The sequence below is a fragment of the Castor canadensis genome, chromosome X (genome assembly GCF_047511655.1).
Source record: "Castor canadensis chromosome X, mCasCan1.hap1v2, whole genome shotgun sequence".
NCBI lineage: Eukaryota > Metazoa > Chordata > Mammalia > Rodentia > Castoridae > Castor > Castor canadensis.
The window spans coordinates 76,567,761-76,580,306 of NC_133405.1; the positions used below are offsets into that span (position 1 = coordinate 76,567,761).

The 12,546-nt window shown below is 40.4% G+C and overlaps 1 protein-coding gene across 1 annotated transcript; it reads right to left on the reverse strand.

Annotated features, from left to right (window-relative positions):
- Positions 1-6,762: 6,762 nt before the first annotated feature.
- On the reverse strand, positions 6,763-11,911 carry Pbdc1 (polysaccharide biosynthesis domain containing 1). The gene is made up of 6 exons (XM_020181405.2): positions 11,775-11,911; positions 11,600-11,665; positions 10,206-10,265; positions 9,592-9,732; positions 8,452-8,563; positions 6,763-8,136 (listed from the first exon to the last, which is right to left on the reverse strand). The coding sequence occupies exons 1-6, from the start codon at positions 11,802-11,804 to the stop codon at positions 7,904-7,906; spliced, it is 642 nt and encodes a 213-aa protein (XP_020036994.1). The 5' UTR covers positions 11,805-11,911; the 3' UTR covers positions 6,763-7,903.
- Positions 11,912-12,546: the final 635 nt, after the last annotated feature.

The window sequence follows — 12,546 nt, forward strand, 5'->3', positions numbered from 1 at the left end:
AAATTTTCTACTTAAAAGTAGCAAATGGACACATGTTCTCACTCACTTATGAAACCTAGACCTAATACGATGGTGACGATTAATAGTAATAATAATGGGACATGAATGTATACAGGGGACTTCCTGGGGGGACCAGCAGGAGGAGCGAGAGGGAAAGGAAAGAACACTAAGGGGTGAAGAGGATGGAAGTATGCTGCATATATTTATATAAAGACAGCATAATGAAACCCACCAAACACCTTTTGAAAGAGTGGGGAACATGGAGGGGGGAAATGGGAATATAATGGAAGGGGTGAATTTGTTCAAGGTACACCGCACACATGTATGGAATTATCACAATGAAATCCCCTCAGATTATTAATTTGTAATAAATCAAAATAAAATTTAAAAAAATTTTTAAGTATTTGGGATTCCAGTCCAGCACATAAGGACTAATGGAAAGTGGCATACCACTACAATAAATAAAAAGCTGAAAAAACTGAAAGCAACAGCTTTTATTAGATCTATCAGAGAAGTAAAATCACAGGGCAAAATTGGAGAAACAGTAAGGCAAATACAGAGATGTACAACTTACTAGAGTTGGAGCATAGCAGGAAAAATGTCTTCTGCAAGGACAAGACAGAAATTTCTACAAGAACCAGTGTCGGAGTAGAAAAACGTAAACTAATCTTTTAGGATAACTAAAAATGATAGCAAATTTTTTTGCTTAGTGAACTTCCTGTAGCACTTCATGAATTTTGCCACCTCATTACAAAGGAGTCTGCAAACTAAAAACTCCAGTGGGAATAGGGGATGGCTCACACCTATAATCCCAGCTAATAAAGAGGTGGAGATGGGGAAGATTGTGGTTTAAGGCCAGCCTGGGCAAAATGTTGGCAAGTCCCCATCTCAACCAAAAAGCTAAGCATGGTGGTACGTACCTGTTATCCGAGCTATACAGGAGGCATAAATAAGAGGACTGCAGTCCAGGTCTGCCCAGGCAAAAAAAGGGAGATGCTATCTGAAAAATAACTAACATGAAAAGGGCTAGGTGTGTGCCTCAAGTGGTGAAGTACCTGCCTAGCAAGTGCGAGGTCCTGAAGTCAAACCATACCACCACACACAGAAAGGAAATGCTGTCATTGCAGCATCATAAATGAATTTGGAGGACATTATGTTAAGTTAAATAAGCCAGGCCACTCATGTGAAATCTGAAAAAGTTGCTCATATACAAGTGGAGAGAAGAATAGTGAGGTTGGAGTTGGGGAGATGTTAGTCAAAGGATATAAAATTTCAATGAGATGGAAAAATAAATTCGAGAGATCTACAACAATCAAGAGATTGTGTAAGAAGCCCAATTTTAATAAAAGAAACTTGATTTTCTTTTAAAAAAATTTTATTTTAATTGGTATATAATATTTGTACTTATTTATGGGGTACAGTATTATAATTTGATGTATGTGTGCAATGTGTAATTGATCAAATCAGAGCAATAAATCTTTCTATTTCCTTAATTATTATAATTTCTATCTGTTGGAAACCTTCAAACTCTTCTCCTTTAGTTATTTTGAAGTGTACAATTAATTGTTGTAGGCTACAGTTGTTCTACTGTGCTATATGACACTACAAATAATTCTCCCCCAACAGCATTTTGGTACCCATTATCCACCATTTCACTCTCCTCCATTCCCTCCCTTTCATAGGCTTTAGCTCTATTCTCTACTTCTATGTGATCAACTTCTTTATTTTAATTTTTTTTGGCAGTACTGGGGCTTGAACTCAGGGCCTTCACCCTGAGCCACTCTGCCAGCCCTTTTTGTGATAGGTATTTTAGAGATAGGGTCTCATGAACTATTTGCTGGGGCTGGCTTTGAACCACAATCCTCCTGATCTCTGCCTCCTGAGCAGCTAGGATTGCAGCCACCAGCACCCAGCTGATCAACTTCTTCATTTTCCACAAATTTATCTTTCCATATCTGGCTTATTACTACTTAGCAAAATGTCCCTCAGGTCCATCCGTATTGCTGCAAATGACAGGATTATGTTCTTTTTAGAACTGACTAGTATTCCAATGGGCATTATCAAATTTTATTTATTTTTTATTTTTTCTATTTTCTATTTTATTATTTTTATTTTTGGCGATACTCTGTACTCCTCTCACTGCTGTCATGGAGGTCAAAGGCTCGGTGGAATGTGGGATGGGAACAGGAATGGGGTGTGATTCTCCCAGTAATCTTGAAGCTCTGAGAAGGTGGGAAGTATATGTACATTTGTGGAATGGCTAACCAGGCTCTTCAATCGATCTGTAGTGAAGGGGATTGAGGATATATATATACTTCAAGGACTTCCTCAGGTCTGGGAGAAGCTGAACTCAGGGCCTCATACTTGCTAAGTTAAGGTGAATATGATTGATGTACTTGCTATACAAGAATGAATATAGAATATTTAAACCTGTTGAAATGCCATAAGGGGACTAAGGTAGAAAGGAGAAAAACAGAGATGAACCAAATATATATATATATGTGTGTGTATATATATATATATATATATATATATATATATATATATATATATGGAAATGCCACAAGGAAATTCCCTGTGTAGCATCTTAAACAAACAAAAATGTCTTTTTTTTCTTTTACAAAATCAGGGAACAGGAGGACAGAAGAGGTCCTGCCTGGGGAGACTGGTACCAATCCAATGGGAGGGGACAGGAAGTGGGGAAAGAGCGTGGGAAGGTGAATATAGTGCAAATACTGTGTACACATGTATGTAAATGGAAAAATGATGCTTGCTGAAATTATTCCAGGAATGGGGGAAAGAGGAATAAAGGAGAATGGTGGTGGGGGTGAATTCAAGTATGATATATTTGATATACTATAAGAATTTTTATAATTCCACAATGTTCCAATGTAACAATAAAAAAATTAAAAAATGAAGTTCAGTATTCTAACTAAATTTTAAATATTCCAAAAATGAACAAGCAAGCTAATGGAAACATCATGCTACATGATTGCTTATGTTAATCTTTGAAAAGGCATATGATACTTATTTCTCTTCTTAACTCTAAAACATTTACATTTGCAGCTTGTCTCATGCAGAAGGCTTGGAAATTAGGCAGTTTTTTTGCTCAGATAAGATAGTGAGGATGTGAGGGCGATCTGGCTGCGACATCTGTCACCCCACTGAAGGCCGGGGTTGATTTGGCTGATCTGGCTGGCTAGGCGGGTGTCCCCTTCCTCCCTCACCGCTGCATGTGCATCCCTCCCAAAGCTGCGCGCTTGGTCAAAGAGGACGACCATCCCGGATAGATGAGGACCGTTCTTTGGTCAAGGGTATACGAAGCTGCATTCCCTTGCTAGAACCTCCATACAAGCTCTCAAGATAGTGAGACACAGCAACGGGAATTTAGAAACTATAACTTCACTGAGAGATAGTTAAACAAAAATATAAAATATATAAAATATCTTTTTTGTTTCCTAAAGTTTCTCAGTAAAAATTCAGTTTTACTTACACTTTTTTGGAGTGTATGGGATATCCATTAGTCAGGTATATGAGTTAAAGATCCGGAGAGAGATCAGGAGGTAGATATGTTTTTGGGAGTCATCCACAGCAGTTTGGTAAAATATTGTCCTCCAGGCCCAAACTGATGGCTTACTGCCTGTTTTTGGAAATAAAGTTTTATTTGAATATACCTACATTCAGACCATAAATTTGCATGGTATCTGTACTCTAAGGCAGATTTGAACAGTTGTAACAAAGATCCCATGGCCCACAAAGCCTAAAATATTTGCTATCTGTCCCTTCACAGAAAAAGTTTACTGACTTCTTGTTTAGATGATAAATGAGGCCATAAAAATGGATGATATCATCCAGAAAAAAAATGCAGAGATAAAAGGGAAAGAAGAAAAAGGGAAAGTACAAATGAATTGTAGCAATGAAATATTATGGTACTATTTGCTGTCAGTTGAATGTGTTCTTATCAATTTAAAATTGAAGGACAGCTGGGGGCATGACTCAAGTGATACAATGACTCCCTAGCAAACACAAGACCCTAAGTTCAAACCCCAGTACTGCACAAAAAACAAAAAAGGGAAGAAAGAAAGAAAAAAAAAGCAAGTAATCGAAAACCATATCCTCATTGTTTACTAAGGCCTTGCTATTCTCCTCCCTCTAATCCTTCCACCACACAGTTGTTTTTAAAAGCCTTTCTTCTATCTTTCCTTCATTATCCAATGTAAATCAGTTACTAAGATATAAATAATGGAGAGTTAAAGTTGTAACATTCATTTTGGGCCTTTTTCTTTAGTGTTTACCCCACAACATTTTTGCTCAATAGGATTGGAGATTTATCTATAATTTGAACATCACTACTACAATAGAAGTGGTAGAGGCTTATGTTGTATATTATCTATAAAAATAAAAAAAGAGAAAACCAAGCCTCAATTGGGAATAACATCAGCAAGATGGTCAAATAGGACTTTCCAGTGCTTACACCTTCCCAGAAACATCAAATTGAAAATACTTTCACAAAAGCCTAGGAATCCAGGTGAGAGTTTGCAGCACCTGGCTGTACAATAGAAATAAAAAAAGAAACATTGAAGAGGGTAGGAAGGACAGTTTCACATTACCTGTGCCATGCCTCCTCAAACCCCAGGCAGTAGTGTAGACATAACCTCTGTATGGGAGGAGAGTATATTGAGCATCAACTTGACCATGAACCCTAGTACCAGGTCCACAGCAATAAAACTCAAAGCCAGGTAGGCCTCTGCAGCCCCAGACTCAGGCCTGCACCCATGGAACCAGCCTCTAGACTTGCTCTACTACCAGGCCAGACCCTGCAGACTCATGCTCAGACCCATTCCAGATTTCAGACCAGCCCCAGTGTTTAGACCTATGCCAGTACTAGGCTAGCCCTGCAGCAACAGGCTCCAGGCCTGCAATGACAAACCAAATCCCACAGCCCCAGGCTATAGACCAGCCCCGATGCCAGGCCAGCCTTATGGTCCCAGATTCAGGCCCCATCAGGCCAGTTCTTGCTCTCTCAGGTTCAGAACTAGTCCAGGCCAGTCTGGCACTTGCAGACGTAGGCTCTGGGCTGGTTACCACAGATACCGGCCCCTGCTTCCCTGGGATCCAGGCCAGCTTCATGTTCCCCCTGATGCAGAGGACTCAAGGTCTAGGTCTATTCTACCAGACTAGGGACCAGGTCAGCCCCAGAAGTCCCTGGTACCCAGCTTGTCTCCATGGACTCAGGTTCTAGGACTGCCCTAAGAGCACAGCCTTCAGGTCCGTCGTTTCTGCAACAGCTACAGGTTGGCTCCTACGATCCCAGGTACTATGATGGCTCCCACAGACCCAGGCTCCAGGCCAGCCACAATGGGTTTAACTCTAGACCAGCACCTAAAGACCCAGCCTCAGAGTTAGGTCCTGAAGTCAAGGTATAAGGCTGGCATCCACAGACCAGGCTCTAGACTGGCCCTCAAAGACCCAGGCTTCAGGTTCTCCCCTGACCAGGATAACCCTAAGCTCCAGTGCATCCAATGCCCAGGTCCATCCCCAGAAGTCCCTGGTGCCAAGTTGAATCCCACACACCCAGGCTCCAGGAGTGCCCCAGATCTGCCACGGCAAACTAAAGCACCAGTTCAGCTTGGCATCTGACCAACCCTAGTGGACTCAGTAAACCCAGGTGCCAGGCCCATCAAAATAAAAAAAAAGGACTGGGGGAGGGCATGGCTCAACTGGTAGAGTACCTGTCTAGCAAGCATGAAGAGTTTAAACCCATGTACTGCCCACCAGCAAAAAAGTAAAAATAAAAAAACTTGGTCAGCTTAAAATACCACAATGCTCTAGCAGTTTTGAACAATATTAATGATGAAACACTCATTCCCCCAAAAAATCTTTTTTTGGTTCAAGTGCTAAACAGTTGTGTTACCGTTGAGTGTTTTACATATATGTATATGCTTCAAATTAGTATATTTTCATTAATAAGCATCACATTGTACATAGAGGTAAGTTTAGAGACCTTACAGCTCACCAACAGCACCTGACACATACAGGTTCAGCTACATGAGTTCCTTCAGAGAGCAAGTTCAAAATGGTGTAAATTCATTCAAGCTCACTGTGGATGCAGTTCATGTCTCCAATCCTCTAGTACAACATATCCCCAAGTTTAAACTACAGTTTCAAAGTAAACAATGACAGTACAGTGAATGTCTCTACTTTTGGGGGGGAGGGCAGGGCTCAAAAGCATGCTTTATTAATTTCCTAGTGCTCCTGTAACAAATTGTCACACATGTAATGGCTTACAACTTAAAAGTGACTGCAGTTTTCCTTTCTCCAAGTGTAAAAATTAGTCTGTGCTCATTTCCTGTCTCCCAAAGATGTCATGGAGATAAGTAACTGGAATGGTGCCACATTCTGAATATATTATAGATATTAACACAGTGAAGCCTGGCTTCTCAGCATCTCCTAAATAATTATTCAGAGCAAGGGCTGAAACCTCACGCTTCCTGGCCTCTACAAGGCTACCACCTTCTAAGAATTCCCCTTCCTCCAGTTTCCATTAACATGTCCCTCGCTTCCTTCTGAGCTCTCACCAGCAACACCTTTAGAGTCCATATTTCTATCAACAATTTGTTCATGGCAGTTTAGGGTTTCTCTATCATGTTTATCAAAATTCTCCCAGCTCCCACCCACTGCCTGATTCCACATGGACTCCCACATCTGTTACTGTAGCAAGGTCTATAGTAGTTTTTGTACTTTGCAACACATTACTTCATAGTGGTTTAAGACAACATCCATTTATTATCTCATAGTCCTGCAGATCAGGAATAAAGGTACAGCTTAACTGGGTCCTCTCTCAGGATCTCACAGGGCTGAAATCACATTGTCAATTTCATTGGAAGCTCAAGGTCCTCTAAGTACTCACTGGTTGTTGGAAGAATTCAGTTCCTTGCATCCAAGGAGCATACAATCACAGTTTTCTTGCTGATTGTCAGCCAGGGAACAATCTTAGCTCAAGGGCCATCCTAAAGCCCTAGCCACATGGGCCCCTCCTCTCACAACATGGCTATTTGTTTCCACAAGGCCAGTAGGAAGATATCTGCTGCTTTCACTTGTTTCTCTTAAGGACTCACTTGATTAGGCAAGACACATCCAGAATAATCTTCCTTTTGCTTAACTTAAAATCAAATGATTAGTAATTTAATCACAGAATTGAAATCCCTTCACATTTGCAACTGAATAGGAGGGAATTAAACAGGACATGAATGCAGACGGTGGGAATATTGGGGCCATCTGAAAAATTGTTTACAAATCAGAGCCCCAATCTACCCACTCCTTTCCCTCTAACCTGGGACAGTGCCTTGGATTTCTGGCCTCACGGTGCAGCTGTGTTCTGTGTATTTATTCCTTTTCCTTTCCCCAGTTTTCCTCACCTACTCCTCAGACATGTTTCTTATTTTCTACAAAACTGAACAGTCATTAAGCGAGTTCTCCTGAAGGTAAGCAACCTGGAAAAGGCCACCAGACATGAAATTATATGTGGCCAATAATCTTTATTCTGAAAAAACTTTGAAGCATCAAATTATTTTAAATACATTTCAAAGTCAGTCACAGATAGAGATAATCATAAGAATCAAAAGCAATTTATTTACAAAATTCCTTACTTGACCAGCAGTGAGAGCCAAGAAACAATAAACTAAGAGACCTCACCAATAGTCTTTAAGCCAGCACATACAAGGGAATGACCAGAGCAGCTCCTGATTATTAGATTAGAAAGATGTCCTTCTGAGTCCTTCAAATACACAAGGACATATACTAAACCAAATCAAAGGGGTCTGTACAAGTAGAACCCATCCTACAAGTAATACTTGTAGGCTCAGTAGAGTCGCATGCTTTGGAGTGAGGTTCCCTATCTACCTTACACAGATGCTTCATCACTTCTGTTGATTTCTTTGTTGGCTTCCTTCTCTTTTTCTCCTCCTTTGTCAGTTTTCTCTTTTTCTCCTTCACTATCACCTTTCTCAGTTTTCTCTTCTACACCATTGTTAGCTCCTTTCTCTCCTTCATTGTCCTGAACACTGATGTAGACTGCCTTGTTATAGCCTTCCCGGTTCCGAGCAATTTCAATGGCAAAAAACTGTATCCTGGGTGCTGGAAGGTAAACAGAATTGATTATTGTCCTAGTCTCAGGTAATTCTCTAAACCTATTAGAAATCTATAGAAAAATCTTAACATGCAAACCATTCAAGTATAGTTATATGCTTCAGAGATCTTGAGTTCTAATCTCATGCTAAGAAAAATGAAAATATTATCTACCTTACAGTATTTAAGAAATAATAACATGATCCTTAAAGACATAACCAATACGATGATCTCCAATCTAACTACGCAAGTCACTGATTCATCAGTAAAACCATAATCCTCGCACTCTTCATACAGAAACAATTCCAGAGGCAAGAAACTCACCAAAGATGGTGTTTTCCTCAGTGTAGCCTTGGGAGCAATCCAGTCGTAGTAAAGTACCATAGTTGAAGTCTTCTACAATCCCTTCAAATTTCAAGCAGAATGGCCTCCACTTCTACTAAGGCAAAAAACAATGCTTTAGCTGATGTACTCAGGCCAGGAGAGAGGCTTTGGATTCCCAGTAAGGGAAAGAACCATAGTGGAAGAGACTAAGATTGAAGTCATTGCTAGTTTCACAGTGAACCCTGTATCAAGTTTCTGTGCTGTTTTTAAACTGGTATTTCCCTACATGAGAAATAACCTAAAAAAACCTTAAAAAAATCTAAATCATTTACTATAGAAATAAAATGTGATTTCTTAAATGGATTCTGTTCTAAAATTATTGGGTGGATCAGGACCAAATGGTTACTCATCCTCACTAAAACACAAATGAGACAAAGAAGGCCAAGAATTTGGCCCAAAGTCATAAAACTAGACTTTAAAAAAGGAGTCTTTTCAGCAGTGGTAATTTCCCAAAGATCACTAATAGCCTGCTAAGAATTAAAAGTTATATTCTTTATTAGTCAAGGGCTCACTCTGAAGGAAAATATTTTTCACAACTAGTGGAGTACTAGTGCTCTGTTACACTATGAGATAATCATATAAGCATCAACAAATCCATGTTTATGTGATCATGTGAACTTAAATGCACAGAATCAAAACATGTCCCTGTGTCCTATTTTCCACTCTCTCCCCTAAGCCTTCTGGCTAAATTACCTACTTAAATAAACTGGTTCATCCTTTCCTCAAAGGGCTGAATGGGTGGAGATTTGAAATGTCTAAGTCAAAAAGGAGAAAAAAGGGCTGGGGGTGTGACTCATTGGCAGAGTACCAAGCACAGTGAGCACAAAGCCCTGAGTTCAAAACTCAGTACTGCCCCCCAAAAAAGGAGAAAAAATAGTCTCAATAAACACAAAAAGCTAATAAACCAGAAAATCACTCATTCTGTAATTGACTTACTTAGTTGATTATAACTACAACAAAACCCTCATTCTTTATGTATTCTCCATAAAAGAAATTATAGAAGAGTTTAAATATAAAAACCTATTCACAATCAAAAATTATTGGTCAGATGCTAGGTAATATTTAAGAGAGAATTCTTACCTCTTTAGCTGATTCTGATTTGAGTTCTTCTGGGTCCAATACATCTATCCTGAGTGTCTCAAAATGTTTCCGAAACTCAGAGTAAATTTGGTCATCAACTTTGGTGAGTTTCAGAAACTGTGGGTCAACTGATGAAATCAGCTACGAAATAGTAAAACATACAGATGCTAGTCTCTAATTTACTATACTTCTATCCCAGCCCCACTCTATAGAAATGCCTTATGGTTCTTAGGGAAGATTCATTAGGAAGTTTTAACAAAGTTCAAAGAGCCATATATTATTACAGTCTTTTCCATCAATTTGGACCATTTAGTCCTAGTATTACGTGGCTCTGTGGATTGTTCATTTACTCAACAAACATTTATTAAGAGCTCACTATGTATGGGCCAGACACCCTGTTGCCAGATAGCAACAAAACACTGGGCAGAGAAGCAGAACTTCTCATTGCCAAAAGAAATTCACCTCTATCACTGTTCTCTACAGGTAAAATTTCATACTAATCAAAATGATCTCAAAAACATAACTGTTTAAGTTGCTAAGACTACTGATTAGAAGAGCACCACACATTGTAATTGCATGTTTAATTCTGCTAATGATAATGACAGAGAATTCACCTTGTAATAGACTTCAGCATGCTGCATTGCTCTCATGGCCCAAGCCATCTCAATATCAGGCTGCAAAAGAGCAGAGAATGCCAGGTCAGAAATCTCCCAATCCTGTTATGAAGGATGTCTATGATATCTAGCTCAAGAGAGTTACCAAAATTGGTGTTACTGTCAAAGGATGAAAACTGGACTAAGGGATTGAACAGCAGAATAATTCTTCTGTCCTTATGACAAAAGATTCTACCTATACAGAATAACAAAATCATTGAGCCACTGGCTGTCTCTCCCAGAAGCTACTGAAAAATGTGGAGACAACATAAAAGAGTAGATAAATCAGTTCCTCAGGACTCAGATAAATCATTATAAAAATTATATAATACACCACCTACACCCCTGAGTTGTTGATAGGGAAAAGATGATTTGTTTTGGTTGTTTTGTTGGGAATAGGGGTAACTCAGAGCCTCTCACTTGCTAGGTAGGTGCTCTACCACTTGAGCCATGCCTCCAGCATCCCTGGCTGTTGGGAGGACAAAGACAACAGATGTTAAATTACTTCTGAATTTTCAGCATGTGGCATATCATAATCTTCATTTGTGTTTATGAGATGGCCAATTCCCTACGCTATGACACCTAAAACCAGTATCAGAAAGCAGGCCAGGTTATAAATAAGTCTTACCAACCACCCAACACTTGTTCCATTGGACTCTCCCACTCCAACAGACTCATACTACACAAATGCCAGGAAAAGCCATTTGCATTTGTACCTCCATGCTTTGGACCATGAAATTTACCTACCCGCCAACCCATGTCCTTTGTCCATTTTACATGTTCAGGATCTAGTTCAAGTTCCACTTCCTTGGTGAAGGCCTCCATCCTTAGAGGTCTCTCCTTGGGCTAAACTCTTTGGATCCTATGTCCTGAGCCACTCATCTAGTATGTATTATATTCTTATTTGAGTGTTATTACTGTCATCATCCTTTTTTCTAGTTCCTCAAAATACATCATGTGTTTTCTTCATATCGATCTAAACCACACACAACCCTGTGCCACTTTGCTGCACAACAGACTCACTTGGGGACCTTTGAAAAAATACTGATTCTTGGCTCCTGTATCCCAGACATTCTGGCTTAATCTGATATGAACTTTAATCTGGACACAGGGATGTTACAAAGCTTCCCAGATGATTCTAAAGCACAGCAAAGTTAGGGAACCACACTTTTACAGGTGTTAACCCTGCCATTTGTGAATAAAGATTCGAATGAACTGAAAGAAGGTCCGATTTGGGGTGGACCTGGAGAGGATCTGCAGAAGAGATCAGGAAAAGAATTTATAATTCAGTGGCAGGCCTTGCCAACATCCCAGGCTAGCTTGGTGGGTAGGAGCTGTGGATAAGTCATACTCACATCATTGCCGTAAGACTCTGCTGGGAGAGAAAGGGCATGTGCCACGGACACCAGCTCCCCAGAAACCTGAGAAGAGAAAAAAAATAAAAAGCAGGGAGAGAGAGGAGAGTTCAAGGCTCCACTTGGCTCCACCCATCTCGACTTTGTATCACACAGCCCCAGAACGGAGTCTTACCGATCCATTGATCCCACTAGCAGCCTCCATGTTGCAGTCCAGAAAGCATGTCTTTGCCTTCCCGGAAATGACTTTTTACAGGCTCCTTCCAGTTGATAGGAAAGGGGAAGGGGCCGGACCAGAAGCATTCTCATCCGTCCACGCCGGCGCGCGCCCTCCCCACCACCGGAGGTAGTTGGTGGCTCCGCCTCACCCGCCCCCTCGTAGGGTTGGAGATTGTTTGTTCCGTTGAAAACAAATCTGAGTTAAAGTAAAGTGGCTTTCAGGTCTCCCATGCACTGTATGCCCATCAGAAATTCGAATTCACACTCGCCATTCTTGCACGCACGTGCACACACACAGACATCAGTACACCTAAACCGGGGAGTAAATCACACACAGGCTTGGTGGTCGGGAGTTTGGAATGCTGGCATGAATTTAGTCCCTGCTTTGAAAGAACTAGACAAGTGAGGGAACAGATAAGTGCTATCTGTAGATAAAGTGCTATCTTAAGCTGTGGGAGCATGATGGGGGCTATCTTAGCTGAGTCACGAAGAGCATCTAGCCAAGTAGGTAGGAAAAAACACTCCAGGCTGGGGGAACAGCGTGTGCAAAGATACTGCTGAATTAAGCATCATGGTACTTTGTTGGGAAATGCAAACTCTGTCTAGCTGTAGCAATAGTGTAGGTAGGTCTTTGTATGGTGAACATTAAAGAGTCGAGAGTTTACTCTAAAAGCTGTGTAAACTACTGAAATCCTTTAAGTAGCCCAGCCTCAGAGCAGGCATGAATT

Excerpts from the sequence above, each read along its gene's own strand:
- Pbdc1 (XM_020181405.2), bottom strand. The coding sequence starts at position 11,804 with ATGGAGGCTGCTAGTGGGATCAATGGATCG. Across the intron at positions 10,266-11,599 it reads CAGAGTCTTACGGCAATGAT|CCTGATATTGAGATGGCTTG; the intron begins GTGAGTATGACT and ends GCTCTTTTGCAG. Across the intron at positions 8,137-8,451 it reads TGAGGAAAACACCATCTTTG|CACCCAGGATACAGTTTTTT; the intron begins GTGAGTTTCTTG and ends TTTACCTTCCAG.